The following is a 19,747-nucleotide window of genomic DNA, read 5'->3' on the forward strand; positions in this document are numbered from 1 at the left end:
ATCCTGTATAATATTTCAAGAATACCTCCATGTAAGGTCACATAACTGAAAAGCCCTCAGAAACATATGTAAATATATATATATATAAAGCAAAGCATCAACAAAAAAAATCCCAAAACACCTGGAATGAATCCCACCAAAATGTGTACTGATGGCAGAATTGTAGGTGATATAATCTTCTGTAATATATTTTCTTATGAAAAACAAAAAAATGGCAAACTTACCCTTGATTATCTATATCCTCTGACCCCAGTGGTTTGGAATCAGAAAAAAGTGTCACTCTACTTGAAGCCATCTTGGCATCAATAGTGGAATGGGTGGAAATGAGACTCTGTACCAGTTCATGAGTGGGCCTCACCTCGTCCTGTCAAGGTCACCAAGAAAGGGAAAGTGAGGAACACACAAGAATTCTGAAGAGAGACATACTGGTTTCAATCAGTTTCTCAAAATTATCCTAAACATAGTTCCTTACAACATTTCTTATTGCCTCAAAAAAAAAAAATCTTAAAGTCTAAAATTGACCTCTGTCTTCATTAAACTTTTCCAAAGTTCATGAAGTATACAACCTGGTAACCTAACTACGTAGCCAGAAAAACCTTAAGTGCCAATGTTCCACAAAACATTTAGCTTGCCCAATAAAATTCCATCGCAGAATAAAAAAATGAAAATCTGGGGTTCATTTAAAAAAAATTTTGCTGCCTTTGATTCAAAATTTTCACTTCAAGGAATTTACTACATAGAAAGATCCCTCCCAGTGAGAACACTGCATGCTTGAGAGTGCTAACTGCAGCAATATTCAAGCCAGGGGAAGCTAGGGGAGACCTCCCCACAGATTTCCAAGGGTTGATTCAATAAATAAGATTTATCCAGACAATGAAATACCACAGTTTTAAAAAAAAAAAAAAAGACCAAAGCAGCTCTCCAAATACTAACAGGGAACAATGGAATCACAGATTCTTAGGTGTCCCCCAAAAGTTGCAAGAGCATTTAAAGTTGGAGCCCATATAAGAAATATTATGTGGCCCCTGGGTGGCTCAGTCAGTTAGGCATCCAACTCTTGATCTCAGTTCAGGTCTTGACCTCAGAATTATGAGTTCAAGCCCCATGTTGGGCTCCATACTGGGTGTGGAGCCCACTTAAAAAAATAGAAGAAAATAAAATATGAGGGCCTTGGTGGCTCAGTCAGTTAATCGTCTATCTTCAGCTCAGGTCATGATCCTGGGGTCCTGAGATCAAACCCTCTATCAGGCTCCCTTCTTGGAGGTGAGCCTGCTTCTCCCTCTGCCCCTCCCCACTGCTTATGCTCTCTCTCTCATTTTCTCTCTCTAGCCCTCTCTCTCTTTAAAATAAATAAATATTTAAAAAATAATAATAAAATATTACGTCTCTCACACACACACAAAGACCATCTATATGTATACAAATACATGGTATTTACATAAAACATGTAATAATCTAAATACACATAATATAATCTAGATAAATATACATATGTTCAGGGAGAAAAACAAAAAAAGAGAAAGGCCAAAGAGAGCTGGAAAACACACTGATATTGTATAGGCATACCTCAGAGATACTGTGGGTTCGGTTCTAAACCACCACAATAAATCAAGTCAAATGAATTTTTTGGTTTCCCAGTGCATATAAAAGTTATGTTTATACTACACTGTAGTCTATTAAGTGTCCAATAGCATTATGTCTAAAAAATGCACATACCTTAATTTAAAAATACTTTGCTAAAAATGCTAATCATTGAGATTTCAGTGAGTAATAATCGCTTATGATAGATACTGCAACAAATATAACAACAATGAAAACATTTGAAATATTGCGAGAATTAACATAATGTGACACAGAGACACAAAGTGAGCAAATGCTGTGGGGAAAAAAGGCACTGATAGACTTGTTCAATATAGGATTGCCACAAACCTTCAATTTATAAAAAAAGCAATATTGGTGAAATGCAATAAAACAAAGCACAATAAAATGAGGTGTGCCTGTATGAAGAGAGACAGGATGTACAGCACCAAACTGCTTGCAATGTTCACACTAGAAGACCTAGGGTCCCCTGTGTGTCTTGGCAACAGAAGGGAGAACATGACTTTTACTTTCTGGTTGCTGCAATTATGTATTCTGTATATTTACAATATACATTGTAGCTTTTACCATAAATACAAATAAAGATAAAAAGCTTCAGTATATAAAAGCTGACTATATTACTTCCTGTCACTTTCTTCTTACCGATTCCTGGAAGCCATGACTGCCACCAAGATCGACATAGACAGCATCTTTGTCATATAGGACACCACCAACTCCAGAGAGAGGTGCATAAACCAATTTCTCCTTCTCATTTAAGCAGCGCTTCTTTTGCTGCTCGGGAAGTGCACAGGGGTCCGGGAGGAAACTGACATCACTCACAGCAAAATCTCCTACACCTGGAAGACAGAAGAAGATGGCTTCAGTTTTAAGTGTTATCAACTCTCAACAAAAAAAGCCCACAGTTGGAAGGCTTCAACCACAAGGATATCGTTTGTCACTGGCACTCTGCCTCTCTAGCTAACCAACATCATCAGAACAGAGGGGATTTGGTCAACTCAACACCTTTGCTAGCTGAGGCAGAGCTGAGTTAGTCTTAAAACTTATGACCATGTGGCTCTATCTTGTTTGGCCATTTTTCAGTTTTCCTGAGAAATGAAGTAAATCATCCCAAGAGTTCTATAAATTTGATACATTTTACAACAAAAAGATACCTGGCATGTGAATTTGGCTTTTATTTTTCAAGTGTGCTCCTCTTAAATAACCGTAAAGAGACACCTTTCGGTCACACTTGATATTTGTTCGAATATCTTCTGGGTTTGTCAAATCTTCCATCCTAGAAAAATAAAACCCAATCATATGGCAGAAATGAATGTCAAAGTTTTTGTACCTCCCTTCACATGTCAAAGACTGATCAAATTCACTAGTTCACTAAACACGTTGTTTAGAAAATTATAGGAAATATAGAAATAAGAAAGTGCAGTTCACTATCTACCAGAGGAAAAGAAGCAAACACATGATGCACTGTTCTTAGGCTCTATGCAATACACATTCTGTGAGTAAGATACCAGAAATGGGAAATAACGTGCACCTGAGGTTAAGGAAGAATGAAAACATATCCAGAAAAACCCTTTATGGAAGAGGATTAAACTTGATTTGGGTTCTTTGGTGTGCCTTGGATTCTGGCAAGTAGAGAAAGGGATTACAGGCTGAGAAAACAATATGGAAAAAACATAAAGGACAGAAAGCACAAGGGCACATCTGGGTGACTAGAGCACCATGGTCCAAAGACAGTTATCACTGAAGATTAAGGTTGAAAAAGCAGGATAGGCCCATATCATGTAGCCTTAAATACTTCAAAATTCTTACATTTTTCTAAACATTTCATACTTTACTCCTGACGCCACACCATCTTTAAGTAATGATACAAAAAAGTAGATTTTCCACCAACTACATTTCTTCCTCACTATTCAAAAATAAGCACAAAATAAGCTCTATTACTGTTTTTTTTCTGACCTTTGTAGCTTTGAAATATAAAGGCCAGAGACAAAAACTTTACATGTACTTTTTACCTGTCTGCTAGGATGTAAGGATGAGAGGTTTGCCATGTAAGAGGCCTAAACTTCATAACTGTAATAAAACGGCCCAGATTGTGAATTTCTTGGTTTTGATATTCTCCATGTACCATTCCAGAAAGGTAGAACAGCTTGGCACCCTAAACATTAAAAGGGCAAAAAATTAAATTTCAATTAAATTCTTGTCAATACTACATCAAAATAAAGACCTGTAAATAAGAAGCTATCGTAAGGAAGACTTCTAGCAAACCACTTATCAATGCTTCCCAAACTTCTCTGCCTTCTTTCAGTACTCATCTTATTAGGGTTTAGCAGAGGCAGAACTACAAATACATTTAGCTTCAAGACTGCTCTCCAGTCAAGCAGTGGCATATGTCTAGGGCACTGTAGAGAGAGGACAGTAAGGCTCCTGGGCACAGAAAAAATTCTAAGGCCAATGGGTCACAGCAGTATGCAGGGGAGGGTGGAGTGGCTGTACGTGTGCACTACAGTTCCTAGTCCTGTAATTAGGAGAAACTTCAGAAAAATCCTATTAAATAATCACAAATCTAAAACACTTAGAGCCAGGTGTTGCCTGGTGCTGGGGGGCTACAGAGACAAATGAGATACACCAAGAGTTCTGAAATACAGACTACTCTGAGGAAATATTGCAGGGACTATGAACAGATATATATAAAAGAAACTCCAGAGGTGAATCCTGAAGGGGATGTTTTTAAATTTTTTTAAAGATTATAGTGTTAGTACTCAATAATTAATTCTCTTCCTACCGGGTAGACTTCTGTCCAGAACCTGTGTTTTAATCGCTTCTTTGTCTTCTTCAGTTGCTTATTATACTTGAAGGAATCTAAGTGAGTGAGAACGCCCATAATTTTGGGAAACCCATGTACTTGACAGATGTTTAGAAACTCAAATGTTTCCATTTCAAACCCAAAGCTGGCATCTATAAGCATCAGAACCTAAAACAGAAAACACAATTACTCAAGGAAGCTACTCAAAATAGACCATAAGCAAACTATGGTCCTTGAGCCAAATCTGACCTATGACCTGTTTTATAACTAAAGTTTTACTAGAACACAGTCATATTAATTTATTTATGTATTGTCTACACCTGTGTTTGCACTACAATGACAAAGTTAAGCAGTTCCAAGAGAAACTATGACCCACAAAGCTTAAGATATTTATCATCTGGCTCTTTACGGAAAAGTTTGCCAAATCTTATTCGGGACTATATCAAATAATTACTTAGAGATCATTGTAACAGAGAAAATACCATCCTTTGACTTTCTCTAGAAGGCAACCATGAGACAATATACACCACAATATCAATTTCCACTTCCAAGAATTTGGATGTATTGGAAATAACTCAGAAAAAGCTGGGTCTAATTTGGCCCTCACCTGGTTAAGTCCTCACTTCAGGAAATCAAAATTTTTGTAAGGTAATTTTAGGCCAAATAACAGGTCTCTAACAAGAAAACCAAGTAACAGATCTCGGACATCCAAAAAATGGGATGAAGTGGTAATCAATGAAAAATACCAAAAATGTAAGAAAATCAAACATTTTTGTTTCAGTCATCTCAAAGGGAAAAAAAAATTTTTTTTGCTGGGAGGTATATAGTAGGAAAGCTCTATCTTATGTTAACTTGTGACATGCAATTGCTCAGAAACTGAAAAAAAAAAAAGCTACCAGTTTAGAAGTGAGCCAAAAAATAGTGAAGTTATGAATGCTAATCTATAAGACAATATAAGCATGTAAGACTAATTTTTAAAATTTTGACTCTTCAAACATGCAAAATAATCTGAGTTGATTCCTGGATACTTCTAGTTTTAATATATTAAAGACATCACTCTTCAAACATGCAAAATAATCCGAGTTGATTCCTGGATACTTCTAGTTTTAATGTATTAAAGACATCTCTGTTCTCATCTTTCTGTAGCTAATTAAAACACACACACACACACACACAGAAACAGGAACACTTATCTTTGGTTAAATTAAGGAACATTCATAGCCCTAAACCACAAAAATACACGAAGATGGGCCACTAAGCATTGCAAGAAAGTACAGCTGCCACTGCAGACCACAGGCCACGCTGGCAGGCAGAGTTCTTTCACATCACTGAACAGGCTGAAGGTGAGCGGGCTGGCAGTGGAATAGCCCTAGATGCCATTTGACACCACAGAGTGCCAAGGGGCAAGCAATTCACTGTAGGAACAGAAGAATAGGTAGCAACAGCCCCTTAGCAGACAGTCTTGTCAGCTAAAGACAAATGAAGCCTGTTTTATTCCTTCAAAGCACACACGAGCACATACACACAAATCCATGTATGTTTATGCCTTTGCTGTGACTTAGGAGGCTTTATGACAACCCAGAGCAGAGCAATCAACATTTTTTAAAAAGTTAAAAAAATTATGGTACATGCAACAGAACACTTAAAAAGAACAAGGTTGAACTATAGTACTTATATACTTTTAAGACATACTGAGTGAAAAAAAAGCAAAGTACAGGACAGTATGTATAATTAATAGTGTATGCTTTAAAAGGGTTGCATGTGCATTTATATACATATCTAGGATATTGCTTTGAGGGAAACTGAGACTAGGGATCAGAGCAGGGAAGAGAAAACATGCATTGTACTCTGTAATACAGTTTGAATATTTTACCAAATGCACAGGTTCCTTTTTAAGTCTTAAAAAGATGTATATGAAAGACATCTTTCTTAATATGTCTATGCTTTTAAAATTAGGGACTTGGTATACCTTACATAAAAAAGAAACCGATTACTCATATGCTAAACTATTTTAATCATTTCAAAAACACAAGATATAATAAGTTTATATTATTTTATGTTGACAATGACACACGTATTTTATTAATAGCAGCATTACATGTTCAAAATTTGAATGCCATTGAGTTTGCTGATATTAGAATGGCACAGCTATAACATCTACATTAAATTACATTTTATTTTCTATTTTAGGGGACTTCCTGGGCCGAAGGATAAAATCTGTAGCTCTTTGTCACCAAACAGCTTTCCAGAAATTGTTGAAACAAAAAACAAACAAAAAAACGGCCTCTGTTAACCCACCCTTTCTAATCAATATGGCTTTATTTTTTTCTTCGATTTATTTATTTATTTATTTTTTTAAAAGATTTTATTTATTTATTCGACAGAGACAGAGACAGCCAGCGAGAAAGGGAACACAAGCAGGGGGAGCGGGAGAGGAAGAAGCAGGCTCACAGCGGAGGAGCCTGATGTGGGGCTCGATCCCATAACGCCAGGATCATGCCCTGAGCTGAAGGCAGACGCCTAACCGCTGTGCCACCCAGGCGCCCCTAGATTTATTTTTGTTAATTTAAAATGTAATTAATGAACATTACCATTAAATGCAATCAAAGTTGGACAATTTCCATATGCTGTGTACCGTCTAGATTTTCCATTACAAACTCTGACAACCTCTCAAAGGCAATTCATGTACTTATTTTGTCATAATCATTAAGAACTAGAGTTTCTGGCACCACCAAGAGCAGAGTTCCCATCCTCAGATTAACTTCTAGGGCCTCAATTTCATCCTATGTAAACTGGAGATAATACCTACTTATCTCTAAGACATAGTGGGGGATTTGATGAACTAAATTTCGAGAAACCTGTTAGCACAGTGCCTAGTAACGGTTCAAGAAACGGTATTACTACTTATATATTTGTATGTCTGTATGTATGTCTATCTGTATGTATATCTTAATTAATTAACTATGTTTGTTACAGGTTTTTTCTGTAATTTGCTTTTAGATTTGAGACTACATTTCATTGTTCATATTCCACTTTTATTATAACAATATTATCACCATCATGAATTCAAACACATCTATCGTAACCCTGATTATATTCACCATTCCTTTAATAATCCTAAACCTTTCTTTCCTTCAACAAGAGATAAATAATCTACCACACTGCTGTTAAGTCCTCATCAGAAATTCACACTGCCCCCACTGACTTACCAAATCTGCCACTTTAGCCAGATCAATCATCATGTTAATGTCACACCCACATTCAATAATGGTGAGTCTGCGCTTTTTACCTGTAAGTGAAGACAAAAATTTTATTTTTTTAAAGATTTTATTTATTTATTTTAGAGAGAGAGAGAGCATGCCAGTAGAGGGAGGAGCAGAGGAAGAGGGAGAGAGAGACAGAATCTCAAGCAGACTTTGCGCTGAGTGTGGAGCCCCACACAGGGCCCAGTCTCACCACCCCGAGATCATAACCTGAGCCTAAATCAAGAGTCAGATGCTTGGGGGCTCCTGGGTGGCACAGCGGTTAAGCGTCTGCCTTCGGCTCAGGGCGTGATCCCAGCGTTATAGGATCGAGCCCCACATCACTCCTCTGCTATGAGCCTGCTTCTTCCTCTCCCACTCCCCCTGCTTGTGTTCCCTCTCTCGCTGGCTGTCTCTATCTCTGTCAAATAAATAAAAAAAATCTTTAAAAAAAAAAAAAAAGAGTCAGATGCTTAACTGACTGTGCCACCCAGGAACCCCCCATAAATTTTACTTTTAAAAAATCTTGAAAAAATATATCCATTTACTCTAATTACCATTTTAAATTCTATCTAGTAAGGTTTTCTTGCTATGTTCCCTAATTTTAAAATAATATCAAAAGTCAACCCACATGAATAAAGTGCTCACACAGGTAAAATTCTGACTAGAATGGACAGAGCAGCAAGCTTCATGATGACCATGATCCTGTTGTTCAGCAGCAGGCCAACACTTCTATCTTTATCAGTTTTCCACGTTCCCACTATGGCTAAAAAGATCCTCAAACCTCATGTAAGAGACTCTTCATGGAACAATCATTCTTTCTAACTTAAGTTAAAAGGAATCGGTCTGTAACTCTTGATCTTAGAGTTGCGAGTTCAAGCCTCACGTTAGGGGTACAGTTTACAATCAATCAATCAATCAATAAAAGTGGGTTGCCTGATTATCTCAGTCAGTGAAGCATGCAACTCTTGATCTCCAAGTCAGGAGTTCAAGGCCCACCATGGGGGTAAGAGTTTACTTTAAAAAAAAAAATTAAAAAGAAATCTGTCAAAACGACAGGAATGCCTTTAAGATAAAGAAAAGCCTTGGGGCACCTGGGTAGCTCAAGCTGGTTAAGCATCTGGCTCAGGTCATGATTTCGGGGTCCTGGAATTGAGCGTTGCATTGGGCTCTGGGCTCCAAGCTCAATGGGGAGTCTGCTTAAAAGATTCTCTCCCTCTGCCCCTGCCCCCACTTGCTCTTGCATGCTCTCTGAAATAACTAAATAAATCGAAAGAAGAAAGAAAGAAAGAAAGAAAGAAAGAAGAGAAAAGAAAAGAAAAGGAAAGGAAAGGAAAGGAAAGGAAAGGAAAGGAAAGGAAAGGAAAGGAAAAAAGAAAAAAAAGAAAAGAAAAGAAAAGAAAAGAAAAACCTCAATCCAACTATATTACTGCTATAATCCGAAATTTCTGAGGCTCAGTCAGTAGAGCAAGCAACTCTTGATCTTGGGGTTGTGAGTTCAAGCCCCATGTTGGGTAGAGAGAGTACTTAAAAATAAAATCTTAAAAAAAAAAAAAAAGAAAGAAATTTCAGATTCTTCCATTGTCATTTTCGGAATTTGTTTCATCTTCCCTCAAACAGAAAAGTCACCATTTCCCAGACCAGACAAATTCTCACAGAAAAAGAGAGGAAATCCCACACTTTCCTAATACTGTGGCTTCATGAGGGCAAGCAACATGCCTGACACACAGCCTGTTAAATGAAGGTGGTCATCATGAACAACCCAGGCTGCCCAGGCCTGCCAAACCTTTCAGAGGAACACGCTTGGTAAATCCATATAGCAGCCAGAATAAGGTATATATTTATATCATTATTGTATCAGGGAATCTATCATTTTTTAAAGCTGTAACCAATTTAGTACAAAAGAGATAATATGAAGTGAGAACATTACTTTAACATTTACCAGTCAAGAAAATGTTCAACAAAGACATGCCTGTCCCTCAGATGACATATGCCCTATCAGCCTGGGGTGGCACACTCCTACCTGACACGATCGTTACGGGGCCTCTGATCTCTGTCAGCTTCTGCCTGGTGAAGTTCCGAATGAGGCACTGGATCAAAGTGCTCTTTCCAACTTTTGGAGGCCCCATCACCACCACCACTATTGGTGGGGGCTCTAACGGAGTTCGATCAACCACTGGAATGTGATGCTTTTTTGTCTTCAAATCCTGAGTTCTATTTGTAAAAAGAAAGAAAAATTAAATCCATTTTCAAAATATAAAAGGCATCATCCTTGGAGCGCTTGGGTGGCTCAGTCGTTAAGTGTCTGCCTTCGGCTCAGGGCATGATCCCAGCATTCTGGGATCGAGCCCCGCATCAGGCTCCCTGCTCCGCTGGGAGCCTGCCGCTTCCGAATCTCCCACTCCCCCTGCTTGTGTTCCCTCTCTCGCTAGCTGCCCCTCTCTCCCTCTCTCTGTCAAATAAGTAAATAAATAAAATCTTTAAAAAAAAAAAGGTATCATCCTTATAAATAAGATTTTAAAGAGAGCAGAGCATACGATATGGATACAATTAACTTGTTAACTTCTAGACCCAATCCAAATAACCCCTTTAGTAAACATATAACAGACTGACTTCAACAGTACAGAGTACTGAAAACTATACACATCTTAAATCTGCTTGCTTTATTAGCTGACTGTAATAGTTTAAAAAAAAAAAAAGATAAACGTGCAGGCAGTGTATCATAATGAATAACAGCAAAAGCTTTGGAGTTAAATTTGGCTCTATTAGAATTTGATTCAATAATATTTAAAGTACACTGCCTAGCATATAATAAGAACTCATTAAATAAAGCTATTTATTACTATATATTATATGCAACATGTCCAGAAAAAAAACACAAGCACACCTATTACCATAGAAATTGTTTAAATTTTTTTTTTTTAAGATTTTATTTATTTATTTGACAGAGAGAGACAGCCAGCAAGAGAGGGAACACAAGCAAGGGGAGTGGGAGAGGGAGAAGCAGGCTCCCAGCAGAGGAACCTGATGTGGGGCTCGATCCCAGAACGCCGGGATCACGCCCTGAGCCGAAGGCAGACACTTAACGACTGAGCCACCCAGGCGCTCCAGAAATTGTTTAAATTTTACAAATAAATTCACTCTCTCTTTCTAGTAGGCTCCATGTGCAGTGTGGGGTTCAATGCCGGGCCTGAACTCAAACCAGAGTCAGACACTTAACTAATAGAGCCACCCAGCAGCCCCACAAAACGAAGAAATTCTATAAAGAAAAACTCTTAAGCTTTTTTTGGGGGGAAAAAAAGCCAATACTGGGCAGATACTGGAGGCAAGCTTCCACAGGAAAGACTACTTGCTCACATTTTATTTATTTATTTTTTTAATGTAGGGTCCATGCCCAGCATGGAGCCCAATGCAGGGCTTAAACTCACAACCCTGAGATCAAGACCTGAGCAGACATCAAGAATTGGACACTTGGGGGGGCGCCTGGGTGGCACAGCAGTTAAGCGTCTGCCTTTGGCTCAGGGCATGATCCCGGCGTTATGGGATCGAGCCCCACATCAGGCTCCTCCACCTATGCGTCTGCTTCTTCCTCTCCCACTCCCCCTGCTTGTATTCCCTCTCTCACTGGCTGTCTCTATCTCTGTCGAATAAGTAAATAAAATCTTTTTTAAAAAAAAATAAAAATAAAGAATTGGACACTTAGCCAACTGAGTCACCTAGTCACCCTGCTCACATTTTAGTAAAAGGAATATGGCATGCATCTTCAAGTCCTTCAAAGCTGTTAAAGACTCATGAATCCAAACATCATCTGGGGAGGCTCCTACTGTTTAAGAAGAATAAATGGAATGAACAACTGGAATCCAGCGAAACATACCTGTGAAAGGATCGAGCCATCCGCACAGCAGACTGGACTGCAAAAGCCTTGGGGTTTCTCTTCCGGGCATCTTCCTCATCTCCAAGTTGGAGATCCTGCAGATGCCGTTTCTTTTTCTTCTCAGCTTTGGGCCCACTGTTTTTCTTTCTGTGTTTCTTCTGGTCCTTAGTCTCCATAATGGCTTTTTACCAACTCACAAGTAACTATAACCTACATTGATGAGGCAGGGATGTGGGAAGCATTTTACAATTCAGAAAACACCCAAGGAAAAACAGTAAATTTCATTTATTTCTTTATGAAGAGATAAGGTATTCCAGCAACAAGGACAGAAACTGCTTAACACTATTCCCAATTTCATTTCTCTCTGTTATGCTATAAATTAGATTTGCTAGTTATTTCTGCTTAAATTATTTTTTATTCACCTTCTCTATATCAACACTATTTCTGCAGTATGGAAATACTCTACACCTATACTTTTCAATACAGTGGCCACTTACCACATGTGGCTTCTGAGAACTTAAAATGTACCCAGTGAAACTGAGAAACTGATATTGAATATAATTTTAATTAATTCCATTCTAAATTTAAATGGCCTTATGTGACTAGTAGTTACCATACTGGACTGGTCGGCCCAAAATATCAATTGGACTAATGAAGTAGTTTCCAAACTTAAACCATCTTTAAGACATTTTAACAAATTAAAGCATTTTAATAATCCTCCAATACGACAGCTTCCGTTACTTTTAGTATCTCTTGATTCTGTAAAACTTTTAAATTACAATAATCATTTACATACATTTTAAAAAACAGTAACATCTAGATGTGTGAGATATGGTTGGTTGTGGGTGATGCCTGGAGACCACATGGATCTGCAGAAACCCTTACAAAGATTTCTGAGTGTCCCAGGAACTCATGGTGCATAAGTTGAGAACCACCGAATTAGTGAGCTTTTTTAGGAAACCAGGCTGCATATAATCTGAGCACTTGGCTAATTAAAAAGAAAAAGAAACTAAGAAAAAAGGTCACTTCACTCAGTTAAGGTACTGAATTAATTTCAGTTCAATAAATATTTGTGTCTGCCTATGATACTAGGCATTTTGCCAAGAGAGGACTACAGCTGTGATCTGACAGCGAAGAAAATCCAAATAGTATCTTTCATGCCGTGCAGTAAAGGGCCACATGAGAAGGCTGCACTCGGATCAGAGACTTCCCACGGACACACACAAGCGCAAATAAAAAGTCCACATATACCAGCATAATGTAATGAAACACCAGCCAGGAGTTAGGAGAGCCAAGTCCTAGGGAACGCTTTGAAACTAAATGGCTACGTGATTTCAGGACGTTATTTTACTTTACTACATGTTGGTCCCAAACTTGTACTGACACTTTTCTCCCTTTCTTGGGGAGCGGGGAGAGGGACGGGAAAAGCACAACTTGGAATCAACAGATGTGGCCCAGGTCTGAGTCATCTGCTAGGATTACCCCGTCAAGAAACGAACTTTCCTCTTCCTGTCACCTCCCCACCCCGTTCGGACTCTCTGCACGAATTCACTCAGCCAGTCCCAAGGACCTCGGAGCAAGACTCCGGCAGGTACTATGTGTGACCGATCCAGCGCCTAAGGCGCTCATCAGAGTTAAAAAGTGTCCTGGCAGAGTTTGCCAAGGACGACTCGCAAAACTCTCAGAGCCCCAGTCCCCGGGACCCCACCGCCGCCGCCTCCCGTAACCCGCAGCCGTTACCGGGTTCACAACCGCTTCTTCTCAAGCCCGCATGGACAGCGCCGGAAACGGAAGTGCGCCCTACGCGCGGACTTTACAGGCCGGTAGGAAACAAGGCGGCAGAAGAAAGAGACCGGCCAGAAGGAAGGCTCCTGATTGGCTGAGGACGGCCCGGCGACAACTGCGCGGTGAGATCCAACCTGAAGCCGCGTCCCGCCCCGCCCCGCGGGATTGAATCTGATCCCGGCCCACCGGGGACTACGGCCGCGCCGTCAATGCTGCGTTGGGGTAGGAGCCGCATTCTCCGCGCACACCCACGTCCCCCGGGAGGCCGTGACGACAGTGCGGCCTACAGCCCGTTCCTTGGTGTAGGACGAAAGACGAAGTAACATATTTAGTCTCGGTCAACCGTAGTCATGGCACCCGTCCCCTCCGAATGCCACCGGCATCAGGTCCCTCCATGGCCTATTGGAATATCCCACGGTTGGGAGTCTCTCTGGCTCATCTGCCTGCTCATCTTTAAAGATGACGGAGCTGGACATTCTCGGACTTCGTTAGTGCGGTAATTCCCTCTTTTGCCAGCACCAAGACTGAGGGCAGGGACAAACTGACCCAGTATGTTCCCTGTACCTGGAAATGGAGCTTTCCCTGGAAGAACGCAGCGTCTTGCGTTTCTTCCAGCGCAGGTTTGCCTTCCCAGGGCCCTGCCCATTCCCACCTAAGGGACTGCCTTGAAGTTCATCTAACCCTCATCTCAGGTGAGCTGGATGTCCTCGTGACTACAAAGCTGTGTACATTTTCTGAGTTTATGTCTCCCTCTTGTCTTGAAGGTTTTCTTTTCAGTATGATCTCACCGGTGCTCTTGAGGCTCAGTTCTACCCCCACAAAACTAGGCTCACTTTGGTACTTGAGACCTCTATGCTTCATGCTTTTCACAGTGATCTCATTCTCTCCCTCAGCATCCCACAGTTATTCACTCTGCGGTGCTAGGAAGGGCTACCCTACAGGGCACACACTTCTCTCATCTGTTAAGAGTGTAATTTTGTAACTCTCTCCAACAGTATCCCTCTCACTTCTTGGAGCTTTCAGTTTACAGGTAGATAATCCCAACATTCTCTTGGCTCCATGAGTCCCACTCTTGTCCTCTGTCTTACATCAGCCCCTCACTCTGTCTGTGATCAGACCCTAGACCTTGTCAGGTCCAAGGATTGCAATCCGAAGCATCCCACACTGACTGCCACCTCCCATCTTACCAGGTTACTCCCTCTAATGCCCTGAAACCAACTGTAATCCAACCAGTACCTCCGACCCAGATCTTAATACCTTCCTCCCTTGATGACTTCTTCCCAATAATAAGCTAGCTTAAACTCCATGGGCAGTCATTATCATCAGTGTCTTGTATACTGCCTCACCTCTTTGTCACTTATCATATCTTCTTGGTGAAATAAGAGCCCTGGGTAAACCCAATTCTCCATCTACTTACTGCATGATACAACAAATGGCTGGAAGAAAACCCGGAACCATGCTGCTAACTTTGCCTGGTCTGTGCCATTCTTCCAAACGAATATTTCCCATCTCCTCTTCTCTCTTCATCTTTCCCACCACCTTTCCCCTCCTTGCTTCTGACTTCACCAAAAAAATGGAAGTGGAGACTCCCGTCACAGACTTTCACCACCACATCCACTCATGCCCGCCTCTGCTGCCTCCCTGTTACTGTAGGTGAACCACCGCTATGTCCACCTAAAGGAATCCTGCACTCATGAGTGCAAGATCCTGTCATCTACAGGGTATCACTCCCCCCAGTCTATTCTCTCCCCAACAGCATCAGTTTTGACTGGACTATTCCCATCACCTTACAACGTGCAGTTATTCCTCTCATCTTCAAAACAAACTCCTCTTGGCCCCCTTCCTATAAGAGATACTACACCTTTTCTCCGTGCCCCTTTGTAGCAAAATTTCACAAAGGAATTGTCAATGTGTTCTCCAGTTCCTCTCCTCCTATTCTTAGATTCTCTTTGCTCCCAGCACACCTCCCACAATCTTGGCTGCTCCTTCTCATATTTGCTAAAGGTTCTTCCACTTCTACCTGACATGTTGAAGTTAGCCCACAGGACTTGGCCTTTGATCTTCTTCTCTTCTGTGTCTACAGTTCTTCCCTGGGTAATCTCATTCTGTCTTGTAGTTTTATATGTCATCTGTATCAGTTAACAATTTATTGTATCTCTGCTACAAATTCATTCTTTTTTTTTTTTTAAAGATTTTATTTATTTATTTGACAGAGATAGAGACAGCCAGCGAGAGAGGGAACACAAGCAGGGGGAGTGAGAGAGGAAGAAGCAGGCTCATAGTGGAAGAGCCTGATGTGGGGCTCAATCCCACAACGCCGGGATCACGCCCTGAGCCGAAGGCAGACACTTAACCGCTGTGCCACCCAGGCGCCCCTACAAATTCATTCTTAATTGCCTACTCTTAAAAATTTTTCCTTTGACACTAGTATATATGTTAATTTTTGTCAGTAGGGGGCGATGGAGAGACTTTGCAGGAGCCAGCAGTCTTTCTCCCTGATTCTGCTCTGCTTCTTGGCCAGGCTCCTGCAGGTGGGTCATTTTTCCAGGGCCAGCACCTCCAGTGTGTGGTGACCAGCAGCGCCCCACGCTTTCTCCCCTTACCCCCACCTCCTGGCACTTTCATCATGGAGTGACTCTCCTGAGACACCTACCTCTTCCCCAGCACCCAGACAGGGATTTCCAGCAAGTTCCAGTGGTAGAACACTACAGAGACCGCCATGACACCAGTGGGCCATAGTCATACCCCTTCAATAAGGTCTAGATCTTAGATGATAGGACTTGGAGTTGAGGAGGGGGACTCTTCCTGAGCCTTCTATCCCTGTCCTAGGGTAGTGGCTGCTCCTCAGATCTGCCATTTTTAATATTCTTTAGAGTTCTCTCCTTATGAGCCCATATCCCGTTGCTCCAATTTCCTGTTGTAGTTAATAATGCTTAATGTAAACTTTTCCTGTTCAAATTACAGTGAGTTTCTCTTTCCTGATTGATTGGACCCTTACCATTACATCATCATTTGCCAACAACTCCTAAATTTATATCAATGACTCAGACCTCTTTCTTGAACTCCAGCTGCCTCCCTGACCTATCCATTTGTTTTGTTTTGTTTTGTTCGAGATAGAAACTCCCAATTATTAATGCCCAAAAACAATTTTACACATCATTTAAAGATACACAATAAATCAGTTATGTCCTGGTAATGGAACCAAATTGCTTGGGGACAAAAGTATGGGGACTCTTCATGCATACATTTACAAATCTTTTGAATTTTGAATTATGTGAATATATTATCTACTTTAAATTAGAATAAAAACAAAAATTTAAAAAACTTTCCAAAATCTTTTCTGCCAATTATCTTATTCTTCCCCATCAAAAAGTTTATGTGTGATGTGATGTGTGGTGGGGCCTTTAAAACTGAACTGACATATCTATTTGTATGTATAGTAGACATCTCAAATGTAACATGCCCAAATAGACTGCCTGCCAAGTTTTTATCTCAGTTGATGACTGTTGTAGCCATAAAGTTGATTAGGCCAGACTCTTCAGACACATCCATGTCTCCTCTCTTTTTCTTTCCTCCATATCCAAACTGTCAGGAAATTCCTGTTGACTTGACCTTTAAAATACAACCAGAATCCAACCACTTTTCACCATCTCCTGTACTACTACTCTGAGCTGAGTCCCATCTTATCACACATGGATTAATGCAAAACCTCTTGAAGATCTTCCTGCTTCTACCCTTGCCCTTGCAAATTCACAGTGCAGCAGCCAGAGTGATCCTGGTAAAACATAAGGTGCCATTGGGAATTTAAATTGGTATAAACACTGGAAAATAGTTCAACATATTACTACTGAGCATACACTTATCCTATAAGCCAGTGACATAAATATATACAGAAAGACATATACAAGAGTGTTCATAGCATTATACAAACTGGGAAAACAACAAAAGTCCATTAACAAAAGCATGACTAAACTAGAAATACTGATACAATGGAATAATACGTAACAATGAAAATAAACCACCATGAGGGACAACATAGATGATGTTTAGTAAAAGAAGCCAGACACAAAGGAGAACATGTTGTTTCTGTTTAAAGTTTGAAATTAGGCAAAATTGACATATGGCAATGGAAGTCAGGATAATTGTTATTTTGTAGAGGAGGGGAATATATGACTGGGAGGGGTCTGTGGACAGCTTCTGGAGCGCCTAGGAACATTCTCTTTACTCATCTGGTGTTAGCTGATGGGTTGTTGACTTTGTAAGTAATTCTCGAGCGATACACTTGAGCTTTGTGTGCTTTCTGAGTATATATCCTGTCCTATTCAAGTTTACAAGTCATGGTATAAGTCAATGTATATTCTGTTCAAGTTTATAAATCATGTATTTTGTAGTCAATAAATTGCCATTTTACATCCTTAGCCATTTTTCTTTCCTATTAATACTTAACTATGGATTAAGATTTCCCATGTATACCTAGGAACCTTCCAGAGATTGCTGAGGGGCTTCTTAGAGAAAGTGATTCTTAGTCTATTTGGGGTAATAGATCCCTTAGAGAATTTGATGCATGTCCAGAAAAATGTACTTTTTTGTTAAAATTTCACACATTTTTGGACCCATGAAAGCCTACAATAGCCCAGATTAAAGTTTTCCAGAGTCTACTTCTGAAATCCTCAGTTCTCCTGCAGGGAGAGGAGCAGGTGTCCAACCCCAGATGGGCGTACAGGGAAGAAGGGGCAGTCTCCTCCACATTCTTTGCCTTCTGGCCAGTGGTCCAGGCATGAGGCAGTGTGTCCCTAGCCCACAGGGGTATGCCTGGGAGAATGGACAGCAGTTAGTGAGGCTCTTATTCAGGTCAGCTGGAGGTGAGGCTGTTCAACTGTCGCAGAACCTGCTACCGTTATCCATGGCCTCGGGGTGACTTCTGGGCCACTTATCAGTGGGATCACTGTGTCAAAGGTTTATCATGAGCGCAGTGTGGTCAAGCAGAGGCACCCAGTGTGTCAGGTTGTGTGGCCACCAGCTCAGTCCCCATGGCAGCATAAAGATGTTTTGTGTGAAAGACAGGACCATCTCTACTTCCTGGGTCTTCCACTTGCAAGAAAAGGACTTGTGTCCCGGAAAGGAGAAATGCTCAGAGTGGTAAAGCACCACTCCTCTGGGCTCCTCACCTGAAAACTCAAGATAAGTCTCATCAGAGCAATTTCAGAAACAGGCTGGAGGACTTGGGAAGGTGGGATTGGAAGGGCTGATGACCACAGGGAATCAGAGATGGTCTAGGGCCATGGTCTTCAAACCCTAGCAAACATTCAGAATCTCTCATAGGGCTCGTAAAAACAGAGATTGACAGTCCCGCCTGAGTTTCTGATTCGGTAGTGCTTGGGTGGGGGCTGAGGATTTGCATTTCAAGAAGTTCCCAGGTGAAGCTGCTGCTGCTGCTGGTCCTGGGACCAGCATTGAGAACCACCAGTCTACAGGATTTCGGGTTTCCAGGAGGCCCTGCCTCTATGGATGTGTTACCTGTCCAATTGATCTTGGAGATTCAGGTCCTGCCCATAATTGTGGCTTCCAAATCCCTCTGTATGGCAGAAAGTATGACCAGGAGCCAGTAAGAGCCACTTCCTGGATGTAGCAGAAGCCAGTCAAAGCTCCTATCTCCACAATTCTTCTCTCAGTAGCCTCAGCCTTCTCTCCTCTCACTTGCACCTGCTGGGAAAGCGGTGTGGACCTGGCCTCCAGAATCAGCCCTGGCACTCATCATGGGTGGCAGGTCACTGAGCCTCACTGGCCTCATGTCCTAAATTGTCAGGTAGGTGAAGGCAGGCAGGTGCTCACAAGAGCCATGAAGGCTCAAACATGGTCAGGGTCAGACACCCAAACTCGCCCCATGACTCAGAGGCCTCGAGGGCAGGCCCAGCAGCCCTAGGGGTCCAGTTCTCCTCTGCCATCCTCAGCTAAGCAGCATATCCAGTTTGTAGAGAGGAGAGTGAGAGAGAGTCTGAACACTGCTTTGTTCTTCTGCACTCTATAAATCTGAGCTCTCTTGCTCAACCCAGAGCCCTTACTTTCTCCATCGAGGTACACACTGGGGCTGCCTGTGAAAAGTGCTAGTATGGGAGGACACAAGGCAAAGTCACCAGCCCGAGTGTGTCTGAGGTGGCAGCGGGCCCGCTGCTCCTAGGAACCTGGATGGATCTAAAGGAGAGAGAAATGGGCCACGACCATTCAGGTGGAGCTGTGCATTCTGGCCAGGCCCCTGGCCAGACCCCTGCTCCCCTTTCTCCTTCCCCTCCTCCTACCAGCATCCACGAATACCCACTTGGTACTAGGCCCTGGCAATCTAGAAGCCATAGGGACAACCCTGCCTTCAGTGACCTCACAGCCTAGCTGTAAAGATCAGATACATCATGTACACCTAGAAATGAAGTAGAAATAAATCAAGAAAGAAAA

At 41.3% G+C, this 19,747-nt stretch overlaps 1 protein-coding gene across 1 annotated transcript in view; it reads right to left on the reverse strand.

Annotated features, from left to right (window-relative positions):
• The window catches only part of BMS1 (BMS1 ribosome biogenesis factor), a 37,729-nt gene extending 24,342 nt beyond the window's left edge, over positions 1-13,387 (reverse strand). Inside the window, exons 1-9 of the mRNA XM_011222414.3 lie at positions 13,256-13,387; positions 11,516-11,725; positions 9,665-9,855; positions 7,609-7,688; positions 4,379-4,567; positions 3,609-3,751; positions 2,751-2,872; positions 2,242-2,435; positions 225-364 (exon numbers count right to left, since the gene is read on the reverse strand). Of these exons, the coding sequence (XP_011220716.1) occupies positions 225-364; positions 2,242-2,435; positions 2,751-2,872; positions 3,609-3,751; positions 4,379-4,567; positions 7,609-7,688; positions 9,665-9,855; positions 11,516-11,691 (1,235 nt within the window). The 5' untranslated portion in view covers positions 11,692-11,725; positions 13,256-13,387. The remainder of the gene's footprint in view (positions 1-224; positions 365-2,241; positions 2,436-2,750; positions 2,873-3,608; positions 3,752-4,378; positions 4,568-7,608; positions 7,689-9,664; positions 9,856-11,515; positions 11,726-13,255) is intronic.
• Between the last annotated feature and the right edge of the window lie 6,360 nt (positions 13,388-19,747).

Source organism: Ailuropoda melanoleuca, chromosome 6 (genome assembly GCF_002007445.2).
Source record: "Ailuropoda melanoleuca isolate Jingjing chromosome 6, ASM200744v2, whole genome shotgun sequence".
In the NCBI taxonomy this organism is placed as follows: Eukaryota; Metazoa; Chordata; class Mammalia; order Carnivora; family Ursidae; genus Ailuropoda; species Ailuropoda melanoleuca.